The 17418-nt window shown below is 41.1% G+C and overlaps 1 protein-coding gene across 2 annotated transcripts in view; it reads right to left on the minus strand.

The window, feature by feature from the left end:
- The window catches only part of LOC126406278 (aminopeptidase Ey-like), a 73190-nt gene that overhangs the window by 53824 nt on the left and 1948 nt on the right, over positions 1-17418 (minus strand). Inside the window, exons 2-21 of one of the 2 annotated variants that reach the window (XM_050070483.1) lie at positions 16206-16809; positions 13683-13825; positions 13310-13443; positions 12594-12720; positions 12331-12485; positions 12106-12219; positions 11826-11969; positions 11535-11600; positions 11331-11396; positions 8995-9167; positions 8773-8849; positions 8550-8683; positions 8415-8470; positions 8166-8313; positions 7222-7313; positions 6216-6326; positions 5357-5524; positions 4898-5038; positions 4207-4288; positions 3666-3979 (exon numbers count right to left, since the gene is read on the minus strand). In XM_050070483.1, the coding sequence (XP_049926440.1) occupies positions 3821-3979; positions 4207-4288; positions 4898-5038; positions 5357-5524; positions 6216-6326; positions 7222-7313; positions 8166-8313; positions 8415-8470; positions 8550-8683; positions 8773-8849; positions 8995-9167; positions 11331-11396; positions 11535-11600; positions 11826-11969; positions 12106-12219; positions 12331-12485; positions 12594-12720; positions 13310-13443; positions 13683-13825; positions 16206-16807 (2892 nt within the window). In that variant the 5' untranslated portion in view covers positions 16808-16809 and the 3' untranslated portion in view covers positions 3666-3820. Of the gene's footprint in view, positions 1-3665; positions 3980-4206; positions 4289-4897; positions 5039-5356; positions 5525-6215; positions 6327-7221; positions 7314-8165; positions 8314-8414; positions 8471-8549; positions 8684-8772; positions 8850-8994; positions 9168-11330; positions 11397-11534; positions 11601-11825; positions 11970-12105; positions 12220-12330; positions 12486-12593; positions 12721-13309; positions 13444-13682; positions 13826-16205; positions 16810-17418 lie in introns of those variants that run through there. The other variant, XM_050070560.1, reaches the window with a different exon arrangement.

Raw genomic sequence — 17418 nt, forward strand, 5'->3', positions numbered from 1 at the left:
GATGTCTAGAAAGCATCAGTGCCTGCAGCTGACAGGGACAGCTAACAGCAGCAGCAAAGGTAACAGGACGTCATCTGTTAAAAGCCTCCCGTTGTCGGATACAACATGAAACTACTCCAGTTAGCTCAATCATGTTGTAACTAAGACATCCGCTGGAAAAAAAAAAAATTTCACGGATGAGCACATGTTTGATAAAACGGAGTTTAATCTCTCGGCATCCATTTTCAAGCTCTCTGTGTGTTTGTTTCCTTGCGGACGAGAAAAGGAGGAGTGCACATTTCCGGGAGGGTGTGTCCTTTTCAAAAATGCAAGAGGCATTGCTTTGTTGCCGGCCGTTTTCGCCGGTGTGTTAAACACACTTTAGAAAGGAGTGTCCCCAGACTATCAGAAGGCGGAGATCTCTGATTGTCTGGTGGCGAGACTAGATGATCATTGATAACTCCTGACCGTGTTCGCTTAATTTTTGCTCCTCTCCAGTGTGTCAAGCTCGGCTGATGTTACACAAACATACCTGGAGGTCTGCACAGAAGAGTCCTGGCTTTCCTTTTCCTCGTCCTCTCCTGACGACCACTCATAATTATTAAATTAAATGTAATTTTGAGGAAAATATCCATCTTCTTGGTGTAACGCTATAGTGTCAGTTTGCATCAATGTAGCGAGTGTGACAGTTGGTTAATTAAAGGTTTAATTTATATTATATTATAATATTATATTATGTGAGCGGAGTGATTTTACTGTTACATGTGATTTTACTGTTACATGTCCCAGTGATGTTATCAGCACTCACGGACGGAATGCCTCTCATCCAATCAAATTACTCGGTCGAAACTAACTGTTGTATAATTGCCTATAGCGCATCAGTAGGATTGTTATTTTGGTTATGACGGATTTACGATAATTTCCCTCAAAATACGATAATTTTGAGTCTCTGGTACGATAATCCTACATTTCCCACCTGGCAACGCTGGCTGGAACAAATGATAATTTGAGGCGGTTTGTTTTGCACTTTGGTATACGAAATCTTCTTCCTGATGGGAGAAGTTCGTATTCAGAGGACAGTGGGTGAGTAGAGCCTGAAGAGATTTTTGTTGCTTGTTTCATGACCGACTGATTATACAGATTCTCTATGGACTCATATTGTCTCATACCTATTATCTCATTATTTGATGAATGTGGCGCTGATATGCAAAAATGAACTAAATGACTGTGAGGCAGTGGGCAAGTAATATAATCATAACACCTTTACACACGGTAACCACCCCCCGCCTGGCATAACAACTTCTCTGGCGGAAACCCTGCAAATACTTAAAGGGATAGTGCACCCAAAAATGAAAATTCAGCCATTATCTACTCACCCATATGCCGACGGAGGCCCTGGTGAAGTTTTAGAATCCTCACATCCCTTGCGGAGATCGACGGGGGGAGCGGCTAGCACACCTAATGGCATACGGCGCCCCAGACAAACGTCCAAGAACACAAAATTGAAACCACAAATTATCTCCGACATGCTCATCCGTAGTGATCCAAATGTCCTGAAGCCCCGACGTAAAAAGTTGTTTCGAAAAACGTCATATGTTTTTAGCCTCACTGTAGCCTGTAGCTCTGACTGCTTCTCTGTGCTCCGCGCTCACATGTGCGCGCTCAGGGTGATCGGTGATGCACGGTCTCTGAAGAGCAGCAGTCTCGTCAGTACTGATGTCCAGATTCTCAAGTGCAGGCATCGCCAATTCCCAGTCTGAGCAGCAAAGACTTTCCTCATCCGTTGGCATTGCTTTGCATTTGAAACAACTACACCACCAGGTTTCCAGTGCTCGACTCCGGTATTCTGCGGCTGGCTGAGGGTTAGGCTCATGAGCTGCGGCGGCTGCTTCGTCCAGTAGCCTGAGTTCCGTCCGTATACTCGGGCTCAAACAAATACGGCTCAACAAAGAAATGCTGTTCCTCCTCAATTTCAAAGTCTTCAGACATGTTGGGCTGTCCTTTGCTAAAAGACCGTAGTGCACATTATCTTTTAGCTACTGTGGTTACTGCTGTCTCCCCCTGTGGTGCATGTGTCACGTGATGTAAACACGGGTAAGCAAAGCTCATGCTTTCGCTGGTCTCGCGCAAGAGCGCACACATGAGCGCGGAGCACAGAGAAGCAGTCAGAGCTACAGGCTACAGCGAGGCTAAAAACAGAGTTCATATGACGTTTTTCGGATGAGCATGTTGGAGATACTTTGTGGATTCAATTTTGTGTTCTTGGACGTTAGTCTGGGGCGCCGTCAGCCATTAGGTGTGCTAGCCGCTCCCCCCGCCAATCTCCGCAAGGGATGTGAGGACTCTAAAACTTCACCAGGGCCTCCGTCAGCATATGGGTGAGTAAATAATGGCTGAATTTTCATTTTTGGGTGCACTATCCCTTTAAGGAGAGAAAGAGGGAAGTCTGCTTAGGGGCCTACCTTGTGAACAAGCTGTGCAATGAACAAGAAGCTCTGGCCTGACACCTCATGCAACAGCCTAATAGCATAATGGATTTCAGTCATTGCTACAATTACACTGATGGGAGACAGAGTTAGTTAGTTAGTTACAGAGTAACTAGTAATGTAACGAGTATTGTAAGTAATTAGTTTCTCCAGGGAGTAATCAAGTAAAGTAAGGGATTACTTTCTTCCTAAGTAATGTGTAATGTGTAATACATAACTTTTTTGAGTAACAACACTGACCACAAGGTTCACATTTTTGGGTTTGAATGAAATGTTTCAACAACCACTGGATGGCCATAACATTTGGTACATACATTTATGTCCCCCTTGTGGACTGTGATGACTTTGGTGATCCTCTGACTTGTATCAAAAGTAAACATTAACATTATTAAATGTTATTAAACATTATTAAAATAAACAGCAATAGATTGCTGAATTTCTGTGTTGGACTCCAGCCTGCTTCTCCAATCTGGGAGTGTGCTGACCACCATCTATGTAATACACTGACTATGGATAAGTTACTCACACAGCCCCACTTTAAAAGATCCGAACTATCCCTTTAAGATCAGAAACTTGGCCAACATGCTGCTGAACTGGTTTTATTTCACTTCCAGTTCAGATTGTCACTTCCTGTCCAAAGTTGTTTCTCTGTAGTGTCCATGTATAATTTATAACTTAATATGGGCAAATTGTGTCTTAGTCTTTGAAGATAGACTTTGTGGATTGATTTTTTACACTGTTGCTATGTCAACACTGTGATCTATGATGTTCCTGAGATGCCTGGAGCAACAATATATAGGCTTAATAACTAAAACTGTGTGGACTTTTATTTTTTAGTTGTGCATTTCACATTTAAATGGACTTTATTTTCCCTGAGTTGCATATTTTCTTACAGAACACAAACTGGGGTCACAACCTTTGTAAAATCTCCAGGATGGCCTCAAAGAAAGTTTCTGTCTTCTCGCTGTTTCTTTCAGAGGAGATAAACATCCAAGCTGATTCAAAATACTATTTAAATGTGCAGATAAAAAAAAAATCTTATTATGGCTTTTATTTCATAGAATGACACAAGATGCAAAAATATATGGGTGAGCACAGAATATCACACTTCTGTGTTGTGACATTTATTCCTACAAAACCTTTCAAATGTTGACAGTATGTACAGTGTTTAAAAATATTTTCCACATATAAAACCAGATTTTGGTATCAAATAGTCTTTATTCATAAAAATAATCAAATAAACTTTATATTTTAAAAAAGCTCCATCACATTCAGAACATTTATAGTAATACATTTGGTTCCAGCTGGAGTAAAAGTCAGTGAAACAATCATACATTTGAAAACTGTGGAGAGTGTTAAACCGCAGAAGAAGTTTCATCGGTAAACCAGTTGAGCACCTGTTCCTTGTTCATGGCCACCCAGTTCATGTTGGCCTTGGTTCTCTCCAGTGCGTGATCAAGAGACGTGGCAATTGTGCCCAACTGCTCTGCGTTGTCTTCTTTGAACTGCAGCAACTGGAGAGGAACGAGGGGAGGGCGTTACTGGGATATAAGAACGCGTTTTCTACATTTGTATCTACATAACAATGCATGGAGTTCATGCTTGTACCGTACCTGATGCACAGCACCTTGCAAGCATTAGTCTTGTTGCCAATATTACAACACTTTTTTAACTTTATGAAATGACACGCTAGGTCATTAGGTCCTACAGTAAGCATCCACAAATATTACAAAAACTGTACCTGATTGTATTCAAACTCAGAGGAGAATCGTTGGGTCACTCCATTAATTAGCCCTCCAAAGGAAAATGCTCCACCACCATACCTGAAGAAAAGGCAAAAACAAGACAGGCTTTGGTCATTTTGCAAACATCTACAGGCTGCGTAACCAGAACTGTTGGACATTTTGATATCATGACTAAATAGACAAAACTGAAAGTCTACAGCCATGCTAACGGCTCAGTGAGGCTGTATTCAGGCAAAGTGAAACTTTGAACTAAATGCTACAGCTGGCATGCTAATCTACTCACAGTGGCAGTGCTAACATGCAGATGTTTAACAGGTATAATGTTTACCATGTTCACCATTTAGCATGTTAGCATGTTAATGCTAACTAGCAGAGGATTACATCTTGATGGGAATGGCATTAGTTGCTAGGATTTGGTCGTAAACCAAAGTATTGGACAAAGTAAAATGTTGTTAGATAAAAATCAGAGGATTACCAAACCATCCAAGATTCATCCTTTGGACACTGTGGACATCTGTGCCAAGTTTCACGGCAAACCATCCAAAAGTTTTTAGACAGATAATGTAGTCTGGACAAACACCACCTAAAAATCATCCTTTTGCCTCTGTGGCATCATGTTTAACCCTGACCTCTACCAGCTGAGTTTACTGTAACATTATAAACATAAGTGCATCAGGGAAAACTCACTCATTGTATATATAGTCCCATTTGGCTCTGAGAAAGTCCCATGCCAGAGGTTGACCAATGGGGTTACTAGCAATGGAAATGATGGTGGAGGTGGCATCTTGCTTACGGATCATCTTTGGGTCCAGACAATACTCAAGATACCTGAAACACACACAGAGTGAGGACAAAAGCCTACTGTGCAGCAATGTTTAACGCAGGACCATCAAAACCCTGCAGTAACCATTCTCCGTCTGCACAGGTGAGTTAAAATGATTAAAAAATTTGATTCTAAAGATTAAATACAAAGGGTCTTTGTTTATTCATTGTGCACTCAGAACATGCTGCAGAGTACAAAATGACCTGAAGGAGACCAATGATGGAAAACAAACATTATCCAGCATGATGGTAACACTACTGACCTGTTCAGCAGCCAGGGCTGTTTGGTGCAGGACAGAGCGGACATGAGTTTATCATACTGACCTGTTCAGCAGCCAGGGCTGTTTGGTGCAGGACAGAGCGGACATGAGTTTATCAGCCTCTGAAGCGATGGTGGCGTTCTTGTACATGGACCAAGCAAAGTCCCACTCATCCACTCCTCCTGCTGCAATCGCACTGCAGTACACTGTGTACTTCAAGTTGGGATTAATGCTAAAAAAAATTGATAAAGATGATAGAGAGTCAAAGGCAATGACAGCAGTGGCTAGGGAAGAAATCAGGTAGGTTGAGTATAAAGCAATGACAATTTGAGAATTAAAATGTAAACAACTGCTGCACTAACATGTTTAGGAAAATTTCAGAGTGGCAACTTTTCAACAGAACCCATCCCCACACCCCAACATTTCCAAGTGGTTTATTGTTGGTGCCACTGTTGCAAAGAAAATCAGATCGCTTTCCTCTTTCCTCAGAGCCTGAAACTACCAACAACACACTGCATTCTGTTTTTCATTGTTACTTCAATTGTTCTACTGTCTGTCATTTCCACTGCTGGGGCTAATATTGATACTCCCTGTTAACTGAGGATAGCTACCAATGGCTACCGGGGAAAACGATAGTGCCGTCCTCTTCCTGTTTTGGTTACACAATGGTTGATGCACTTCCTTTGTGCTGTAAATCAATCATTTTCCCAAGTGATTGCGGCAGACAGAACTGTATAGTGAAGGCAAGGCTAAAGGAAACCAACCTCAACACAGATGGTGTCACTATTCTATAGTGATTACACTGTACTATCAACATTCACTTCAAATTGATACGTTAAAGCAAAAGAACTTGTCTATGTCCACTTTGAGAGAGTATGGAAAAGAAAGAAAGAAAGAAAGGAAAGTGTGGGATGTGAACATACTTGTTGATAGCTGGGTCTTTCATCCACTCTCTGAACCAGCCAGTGGTCAGCTCCTTACAACCTTCCACACCAGTGTTGCAGGCCAAGGAGATAGCATTTATCTGGTTGTACCTGGACATGAGATAATACAACGGTCAAAAGAATGTTTGAGAAGGGTCAAACCTAAGGACCTCAGAAGTCTGCAAGTTAGTGGCAAGAGAGTAAGATTCCCATGTGTGAGATGCTGCACTTCCATCCTTGTAGTCTCTTTTTTCAGGTTTATTTTTACCAGTGGTGTACCTTCTTTTACCAGTATTGTGTGTTATGTGTAACATAATTTATTTATTTCTGCACTGTTTATTATTTTTATAAACAGTGCAGCTTTTCAGTGGATCTACACAGAAGTTTTCCTAGAGAGAGAATGTAGGTGAAAAAGAAAATAAAGACTCAAAAGGTCAAATATATGTCATTGAGGATTAATGTAAATTAGAGTAAACACCTTAAAGAGACACAGCGTGGAGAAGGTTACTTGAGGTACAGCTTGGGAAGAGTTTTATAAGAGAGGATGGGTAGAGTCTTTGGGAATTATCTAGTTTTCTTGTGGGGATAATTAAAGTTTCATCTAATCTACATTGCATTAATCCTCGGGGATCTGGCTTACTATTGCAATGTAAATTGTCAATATTGAAAAAAAAGAAAAGATTTTATTTGAGTTTTTTGTGAATCTTGTGCTTGTCAGAGTTTGCCTTCAGGAAACCCCCAGATGAAGGTATCATCCTGTAAATACTGCTCTCGGGGGTTTGCAGGTCAAACATCAGTCTAGTCTTGATACCATGATGATTAATTATAACAACCAAACACACAAATTGGAGTCTGATCTTCAGGTGATCATTGTAACATTGTGACAGGAGGATCGTGTATCCACCAAATCCTGCTGCAGTGATTGTCTCAAAGGTTACTACAGATGTTCAAAAGAGTGAAACAGACATGGTTTGAAACAGATGTTTACACATGTTAACATTCTTACTGGTCAGTGTGCTTTTTTGGGATGTCTGTCCAGTTGAGAGTGAGCTCTTTGAAGTAGTTAAACAGAGGGGTGACCTGTTTCTTTAGGTAAGCCTGAGGGATGAAGATACACACATTTTGTTAAATTACTGTCAAACATAGAGATGTATGGCATCCAGAAATGATTACTCAAAGACATGCATTCAAATTGTGTTGCATATGTCAAGTTATATCTTTCCCAGCCCATCTGTCAGAAGAAAAAGTGGGTATTGTACATTTCTGCAAACATTATATTTGCATGTTCCATACGTATCATTTCAAGGATTTTCAAAGTGATGTAGTATGATCTGACTTTGTCATCTGGAGATGGAGGGGATGGTGGATGGCATGACACCTAGGTAAGATGTGTGCCAGGCTGCGGACCACTGCAGCAAACCATTGGAGACCAACAAACAACAGCACCAGTTGTGATTTAGCACCAAACATGGGTGTTGTGTAGAGACCTGTTCCTGTTTTTCCAGCAACTTTGTTGGCACCAAATGTAGGTGTTTTGTACCAACCAGTTGCTGTGCTTTTAGCGGCTTTCTGGGCACAAAAAGCAGGTGTTTTTTACTAAAAACAATCACTGGTTTACCTGCTGGAACTGTTTCCCCCAAATCCTGGTATTTTGAGCCAAAACATTATCTTTCTCTAACCATAACCAAGTGGTTTCTATGCCTAAACTGAACTATGCATTAACCACATCGCTGTTGAAATGTACATTTTTAACGAATCAGCGACTTAATAGCATGCCAATGTAACATATTCGTGGTTTGCCAAAACTTACAAGGCAAACATTTATTTCATTTGGGTTGTTTTTTTCCCCATGTTAACCAATCTGCATTCCTTCATAAACAGCTTTTGGGGGTCAGCATTGGAATTAATTTATTGAAGAAACATGAGAAATTATGACCATTTATCACAAACCTGCATGGGTCCATACACTTCACTGCGGTCGAACATTAGGAAGAAGTAGTTCAAGTTGCGGCGGGCTGTCTCCCAGGGCATGTATTCGACCTCTTTATTTAGGAACTTGGTAGTTGTCAGAGCCAGAGTTGTGTTCACCATCTTTGCCCTGAATATGGCACATACAATTGTTCAGCTCTCTATTTCAATGTTTGACAACAATGCTTTGAAAGAAAAAAAAAAAGAACAAAAACAAAAAAAAACCCTCACCTTGCAAAGTTAAAGGCATCATCGATAATTTGAACTCGGTTGATCAATGGAATATCCTGAAAAGTAAACAAGGAATTGAGCTTGGAGGCTTGGATGATTCTTTTAAAGCATTCTTTCCAGTGGGAGGTGTTGTACCTGATGTTCGGAGCTCAGCTTGGCGAGGAGACGCTCCCAGTTTTCAGAGTCATAGTTGACTCTGTAGAAGCCCCTCATATTTATGTTGGCCACCAACCACTCATTAGCACCAAGAGTCATATTTGTGTTTGTTGCTGTTTGGATGGAGACAAATAAAGCATCTCTTTTTACTGTGGTCTTCAGCCTTGCAATGCTCTGAACGTACACCTGAAATAAATCTTACCTTCTTTGTCAAGAAGCCAGAACATCTCTTCAGCTCCGCCAGACTTAATCCATGTAATGGGGACAATCCACTCATAACTAGAGCCACATCCATCCAGCCATACATGTGTACATAAACACAGAGTATATGGAGAGAGCAGGTGAGTTTCTTATGACAGGGTTAAATATGAGCACATACAGTATATTCAGCACATTCACATGAAACATTAAGAATGTTTCCTACTTGTATGGTGAGGGTCTGTCAACTTCAGAGTCTGGGTCCAACAGGAAGTGTTGCTGGGTAATTTTTCCGGTCTGGGTGTCAATGGTGACCACTGGGAAACCCATCTGTAGTATCCAGCGGTTCATGATATCCTCCAAAGAGTGGGGCAGATCTATACCTGCTTCATCCACTGCCTGATAAAAGGAACATTAAAATATTACTATATAGTATTATGACTCTTTGCTGCTCCCTGCAGAGGAATTCTTTTACTTTTTTAGATATTTTAATATTTCTTCAAGGTGTCATGACCTTTTTCCTCACTGAACATGGGAGCAGCTGGTCTACTAGAGTCTATACTGATGGTTTGATTGTGTTATTGTGTGATTTGGTGCTTTAAAAAGTTAGTTTGAATTCACCAAAGTCACACAATAACACCAAAAACTACCAATTGAGACAGCAATACACCAGCAGCTCCCGTGTTCGGCAAGATAAAGTTATCGTTTTTGTTAATGGAGTCTGGCTCTGAAGAAAGCATAGTTCAGTTGCCCGCTAGAAAGAACTGCCTGTTTGGGAAGTACTGAGCATAAAACTGGATTGATGAGACTTGGATTGCAAGAGTTGTGTGAGAGTCTATAAAAGGATGCTTTGCTATAGTTGTGATGCTGGTAAATGTGGTTGCCAATGACTTCAACTCATCAAGAATTTCTTTGTTTTGGATTCTTCATCCACCAGAGGCATGCAAGAATAAACAAACTTTTCTTCACAAATTGAACATAACACAGGATGATTAACTGATACACAGATGGTTGTTTGGGGGTAAAGTATTCCTATAAGTCATACCAGAACAGGCTGTAGCACCCGGCAGACTGAACTATGCAAAGGCGTTCTGTGTCTAATAAATTCGAAGAAGCACATGCTCACTTTTTCTTTCAAAAGTTACATAATAACACTTCACAGCTGCACTGATCAATATTTTATATCAAGATATGAATATGATAATATGAAGTCATTGTAGACTTATGTTGCCTGCCATTTGCCAAACAACAGAAAAACGAGAGAAAACAAGTTAGCCACTAGCATGGTGAATGTAGTGGAGAATTTAGCAGCTAAAGAGCCAGATATTTCCTTCAGGAGTTGGTGAAGACCAAAATCAAGCTAATAGGAGAGTGAATATTGAACCTTGATTTTTCTGGTACCCAGAAACATGACTCCAAATGAATATTAATGCTTGTCTGCTGCTGGATGTTGTAAAAAGCAGCTGTTTGCTAACACATTAGCCAGCGAGGTGATAATACATCAGTTTTGTGTTAACAGCTTGTTGGACTACCCTGAAGTTAGAAAAAAAAAAAGATTATTCCTGCTTTAAGGAGCACTGTTTAACATTAAGGGGGATTTAACAGCATCTAGCAGTCATTAATTTTACATAACTTCTCATCCTGTTAGGGGTCGTGGGGAGGCTGGAGCCTATCGGGTAAGAGGCAGGGTACACCCTGGACAGGTCCCCAGACTATCGCAGGGCTAACACATAGAGACAGACAACCATTCACACTCACATTCACACCTACGGACAATTTAGAGTCACCAATTAACTTAATGTAGCAGTGAGGATTGTAAATCGCAACCAGCTAAAAATGATCCTACTAAGATTTCCTTCAGTGTTCATTATTCAGCAGAGATCTCCCCCTCTCAGAAACAAATGCACCCAGTGATTTAAACCAGTAAAAATAATGAATACAGGAATTTCATGTTACAAATCAGTGTTTCTCTGGTGCTATTTGGCATGTCAGAGACAGTGTGCTCATCTTTTTTCTGTGATAACTTAAGATCCAGTTCAGGAGGTTTTTACCGGGAGCCAAATTATCCATAGAGGTCTCCTCCTCTCCAAAACAATGGGCCCACTGATTTAAACTGGTAAAAGCACTGAATAAAGCAGTTAATGTAAAAATTCAGTGTGTCCGACGCTCTTGTCGCAGAGGGACTGTGCACTCTGTAGCCAACACGAAAATGCAAATAGTCCTATCTAGAGCCAGTGTTTGGTTTGTTTGTTCTGGGCTGCTGTAGAAACATGGCAGTACAACATGGCCATATTTGTGGATGAGGACCTGCTCCCTATGTAGAAATAAACGGCTCATTCTAAGGTAACAAAAACACGACGATTCTTAATTTCAGGTGAATATACACAAAAGAAAACATACTTGTTATATTATATTCCTCTGCTGCCAATATTTCCCCTTAAATCCTACACATTGGACCTTTAACATAAATGAATAGGTACCTCACAATGATTTTAAAGGCATTTTCATTTGAAGTAGCTGTTTTGTGGAGCATAAGTAGTCATTATGATGATGCTATCTTACCATTTGCAGGTGCTTCCAGAGGTCTGTGTAGACTGCGTTCTTGTACTTGAACTCCTCTAAGTATGTCTGCAGACAGATAATGACCTACTGGTTATGCTCGAGTTGTGTGTTTTGTGGTGAACAAAAGAATCAGTTGATGTTCACAAAATTGTGTTCCAAGAACATTAACAAAATACTTAACAAATTTTAATCTGTTGTACTCACACTAAGTCCTTTGGAAAAGACAGTCTCAGTGATAAACTCTGAGAGCATCCTGAGGACTGAAGCTCCCTGTAATGAAACACATGAGGATATTAGCAGTGTCAGTGGGTGATATATAAGATGGGACAGAATTACAGCATTCTGTTAATGAGGATCAGTGATTCATTCGGACTTTAATTCTGTAGCTCCCAAAGAGTGTCAGGAGTCCTTGATTAGGGTCACTCACTTAATTCATTCAGTCACAATACATTCGGGTGAGGAAGTTGTGATGTGTTGTCCTCAATTATACCGCACCTTGCTGTATGTGATGGAGTCAAACAGTTGACCGATGTCCGCTGGCGTCAGGACGTCCTCCTCTTGGGAGGAGAGGGGGTGGGAGGAGGCCAAGGCATCCACACCCATCACACCAATGATCTCATTCAGAACTATTAAATCTGTCTGGAAAATACACAGAGAAATATTTGTTATGTTTTGCATTATGGCATGAGCGGACACAATTTCCGATCAACATGTATGTTCAGTATATCCAGCAGGTCTCAACCTGGAAGTGTTTCCACAAGAGAACACAACTCACCATATTCCACAGTGGTTCAGCATAGTTGGCTCCAAGATAAGAGACGTATGTGGCAAAGCCCTCATTGAGCCACAGGTCATTCCACCACCTCGTGGTCACCAAGTTTCCAAACCACTGAGAGGACAGAGCTTCATTTTAATTCCAGGTTTTTAAAACCCATTTCAAAGCTAGACACAGTTAGTATCAAAGATATGACTGGCAGTACACCACTGAATGTCCTCATACCATATGAGCGAGCTCATGCGAGATGACTGTTGCCACCCACTCCTTGTCTCCATTGGATGACACGCCTTGATTATATAGGAGGGCAGTTTCTCTGTAGGTGATCAGGCCCCAGTTCTCCATGGCTCCAGCACTGAAGTCAGGAAGTGCGATCTGGTCTATAAACAGTTACAGTATTTAATGTAAAAATGCAGTTTCTGTAGACAGATTATTCTTGTTTTCCCGTTTTGTGTATGTGTTTGTGTGTGTGTGTGTGTGGTTCCTACCTGACTTGCTCAGAGGGTAAGAAGAGTTGTAGTACTTCTCAAAAAATGCCAGTATGGGCCCAGTCTTCTCTAGGGCATAGTTTCCCTGGCCCTCCTCTATAGCCTTCCTGCGAGCCCAGATCCTGATCTAAACACAAACGGTCCCTTATTAATTTGAAAGAATAAAAAGGTAAGGTAAACCAGAGACCTGAGCTGAGCTTTAACTCCAGCAGAGGGCAGCACAGAAACACTGTGACCACCAGGAAGGCAAACGACAGACAAGCCAACATCTTGTATTTGTATTGGTAGTCGTCATTGTGGCAGTGGTTAATAAAACTGCTAACCCTAACCCAATCAATTATACAAACAGAAACTGTTAAATCTGAAATAGATGCATAGATACACAATTAAAATTAGACCACTGTATGGTCCAGTCAATACTTTCAAAGCACCTGTTTAGTGGACTAATCCATGGTATGAGGGGACCAGGTTCACAGTGGACCTATTCCACCAAACACCTTGAATGCCATGGAAATCAATTATATTACGTTTCATGCATTACTTCCTGAAATTAATGCAGCAATTCTCCTTATGTTCCCTCTCAAACTGGGCATCAGCGTACAGATCAGATAAGTTGGGCACATGTTCATTAAAGACCTATGAATGTGAATATTGTAGATGTTGTGTACCCATATCCATCTGCAGGGTTTCAACTGTAAGATGTTATAAATAATTACCAAAACTTCTGCATCAGGAGTCGATGTATTGAATGCAAAATCTGACACAACAAAAGCCAGCAAGTAGGTTGACATAATCGGGGTGGGTTCAAAGCTTGTCTGAATGTGTCCGTCCACAGGAGCGTTGACAGGCTCTGTGTGGGGAAAGAGACAGCAACAGGTTAATTACAAATGAAAAAATAAGGACAAATAAGCTACTGTATGAAGCAGAAAATTTTAGGTTTGCTGTTGTTGTAAATTAAATTTGGACATACAAAAATGTAGTTGAGGACAGGTATGTTGCACTTTAAGTTTTGTGTCACTGAGAAACGTTGCACATAGACAGTTCACATGTAAAATGCTGCACTGGGCACTGATACACACTGATACTTGCCGTAGTTCATGCCGTTGGACAGAGCCACAGTGTCATGGGGGTGAATGAGAGTCATGTGAAAGACAGCTTTCATAGCGGGCTCATCGAAGCAGGGGAAGGCTTTCCTGGCATCTGTTGGCTGCATTTGAGTCGTGGCCACAACTCTGACAACAGCAGATACTCATAATTAACACCCACATCAAAAGTTAACCCTCAATCCTTAGATACTCTCACACTGTAGTCCCTGTTCAATCTCTTCTGAGTTTTTTTTTTTTTTTAATTTTTAAATTTTTTACTTAATATACTTTATTAATCCCCCTGAGGGGAAATTCAATTTTTTCACTCTGTTGTCATAAACACACAGGTCCAAAATACACACACATGCACAAACAGGACCTATACATGCACAAAGTAGAGAGATGTCAGAGTGAGGGGGCTGCCTTGGACAGGCGTCACTTTCACCTTTCACCTTTGCCTTGCTCAAGGGCAGCGCGGCAGTGCCCAGGAGGTGAACTGACACCAGTCCACGCTCCATATTTGGTCCGGACAGGGACTTGAACCGGCAACCCTCCGGTTCCCAACCCAAGTCCCTATGGACTGAGCTACTGCCACCTTATTATTCTGTAATAAGGTGGTTGTTAGTTTTGTGGTGTACCCACTTTCCCTAAGCTTGTCTTTTTCACTTCTCCCTCTCAGGAATTGTAAGAATACATCTCATTTTATTAACTGAAATATTTCTAGGCTGTTAATGAGCTGTGTAGCAGTTAATTACAGGGGTGCTGAAGAGCAGGGAATCCTGAGGGGTCCAGGGGACCCAGAGCTGGACAGAGGCACTGGAACAGGGATTATAGATAAAACCCAATAGAGGATTAGAGAAATGATTATGTACCCAAAGGTTCAAGAAATATCACCACTGGCAGTGGCTGTAGCTTATATGCACTGCTGTCTGCCACAGTGTCCTTTTTTGTACAACCACTAGGGGTAAGCAAAGTGACACTTTTCCAAATCCTGCCCATAGTGGCTGTACATTTAACACTCTAAACTTTGGATTGGGATTTTAAATTCTGTTTAAGTGTTTTTTAAAGATAGTTTTAGAATTTCATTTTAGTTGTTTTTTTATCTTGTAAAGCATGCTTTTGCATCCTGGGCCGAAGTTAATTTAAATCAATAAATTACAGACATTGCAACATTGAACTTATTCTGCTAAACAATAATTTTAAGTTCTAAGTTGCTGAGGATATAGAGCTACAGATTCCTTTTCATTAATAGCCACCATTATATTATAATATGCAGATGAGAAGAGATTAACTTTAAATTCAAATAGATAATTGATTCATCTTTATTCTTATTTAAAGGAATTGTGTAATATCTTGGGAAATACACATATTCCTTTCTTGCTGAGACTTAAATGAGGAGATTGACACCATGCTCAGATGGTTATCAGTCTTCTCATCTGACTCTCAGCAAAGAAATCGAATAAGCGCACTTCCCAAAATGCCAGACTTTGTCTTGAAAGGGATAGTTTGAAGTGGAGTTGTGTGAGAAACTTACCCATAGCCAGTGTATTACATACACTAGATGTTGGTTGGCACTCTCCCAGATTGGAGAAGCAGGCTGGAGTGCGACATGGAAGCTAAGCGATGCATTGCTATGGACGGGGTCAGCAGCAAAACAGATTTTAGCCACTTAAAAAAGTCACATTTAAAAAAAAAAAAAAAAATCACTATCATTTTGAGTTGGTACTTTTTTTGTGTGCACTATATTTGAAATATTTTCACTGCTTTATCCCTACCGTCAGACAGCAACTTCTGACGGGAAAATAAAGCCATAACATTGCTCTCTTTAAAGCCAGACTCCATAGACAAAAACAGCAATTTTAGGTCGCTGAACACAGGAGCTGCTCGTCTACCCCTGCCTTAATCAGTTATTTTGTTTGTGTTATTTTGTGACTTTGGTGTTCAAACAATTAGTTCAAGAAAGACACACAATAACACAAATTATCTGATCAAGGCAGCGGTAGACCAGCAGCTCCTGTGTTCAGTGACATAAAATTACTGTTTTTGTCAATGGAGTTTGGAGACTTTGACAAGAGCTTAGATGGGGAGCTAAAGCCGTGAACAGCTTCCGTGTCAGAAAGGACAATCTGACAGAGAGGTAAAGCTGTGAAAATACCGTCAATATAGTGCATATTTAAACAGTTGTAGATGTTCTTTTAAACAGCTAAAATAAGTTTTGCTGCTGCCCCCCATCCACAGCTTCCATGTCTGCACTCCTGCTTCACCAAACTGGGAGGCACACCGACATCGACCATATTTGATACACCGACTGGGGATACAACCCCATTTTAAAAAAAATCCAAACTATCCCTTTAAGTGAGGATCTGGTTTAAGTGCCTGCCTGTAAAGCTGTCAAGGTGTTAAAATCCTACATTTGTCCATATTAATATTTACATGTTATTTAAATCCTCAGTGTGGCATCATTCTCAAAACTTAAAAGAAATTTTTAAAATGAATTACAGTAAAAACGATGGAAAAAAAATCATACTTTTTCACCCCATCTTCCATGTATTCACTCCTGTAAAATCCTCCCAGGTCATCGGCCAGCTCTCCAACAAACTCAGTGAAAAGCTCGTATTTGCTGTTGGCCTGCAGTGGGCTGTTGAGTTGGATCACCAGGTACTGGGTAGGAATCTCCAGCCAGGTGCTTTTCAGGCTGGGCGCAGTGGTTCCATCTAGGCCCCTCAGCTGGGCCAAGTATCCCCCGAAGCTGGTGAGGTTCAGCTTGTTGGAGTGGATGAGGATGAGATCAGTCTCCTTCACACATCTGAAGATCACTGTGGAGTTTCCAGTGAAGATGTACAGGCCGTCTGCGTTGGGCTCTAGCCGGGGCCACAGGGTGATATTGTAGGAGACAGGAGACAGGGAATCTGGAAGTCTGTATTTCTGCCAGGGCTCCTTCGGGCTGGATGGTGTGGTGGGCGAGGGGGGGCTGGTACTGGGGCTGGCGGTGGATGTAGGTGTCACTTCATTCTTTGCCTTCTCCTGAGCGTAAACCACCGACAGGGCTATAATGGTGGCCACAGCAGCGATGGCTGCAACCAAACAGGTTAAAGCTACTGCTTTGCTGATGAAGAAGCCCTTCCCCATGTCTCAACCAGAGAAAAAGAAGACAGAAGGAAGAGAGTGATTACTATTTATGCCCTGCCTTTTTAGATCCAGCCCAAAGTTAATGGCTGATTTCCTGGGTGGGGAAAACAGCTGAAAGTCCAAAACATTGAGTTGTAAAAAGTCCTTGAGATAAGAAAGTGTCCTGCCTAATCTGTGAACTTTATACCTGCATAATAGCTTGAATATAGGCTGTCGTTAGAAGCTGGACTGTGTTGTCTCTGTTTATTCAGTACTGTAAATTTTGTGGTAGAGTGTGTGTGTGTGAGTGCGTGCTTGCGTGCGTGCGTGTGTGTGTGTGTATATATACAATTTGCAAATGTCAACTGTATACATAACTGGCATATCTGATATTGAAGAAGCCAGATGTTGCATAATGAAATGGGACAAAGATGGATTTATAAAACTGCATACACTCTTATTTAGTTTGTTGTGCAAACTCTGAGTTTGCTTTGGTTGACCAAAACAGTTGTGGCTTGAAGAAATGGAGACATTCCAACAGTTAAACTGAAAACACATTTTGTGCACAGTCGCCTATGTCGAAACAACTGGCACAAAAAAGTCTTTCTGTGAAGTCTGGATTTTGGTCTGCA

The sequence above is a fragment of the Epinephelus moara genome, chromosome 1 (genome assembly GCF_006386435.1).
Source record: "Epinephelus moara isolate mb chromosome 1, YSFRI_EMoa_1.0, whole genome shotgun sequence".
Taxonomy (NCBI): domain Eukaryota; kingdom Metazoa; phylum Chordata; class Actinopteri; order Perciformes; family Serranidae; genus Epinephelus; species Epinephelus moara.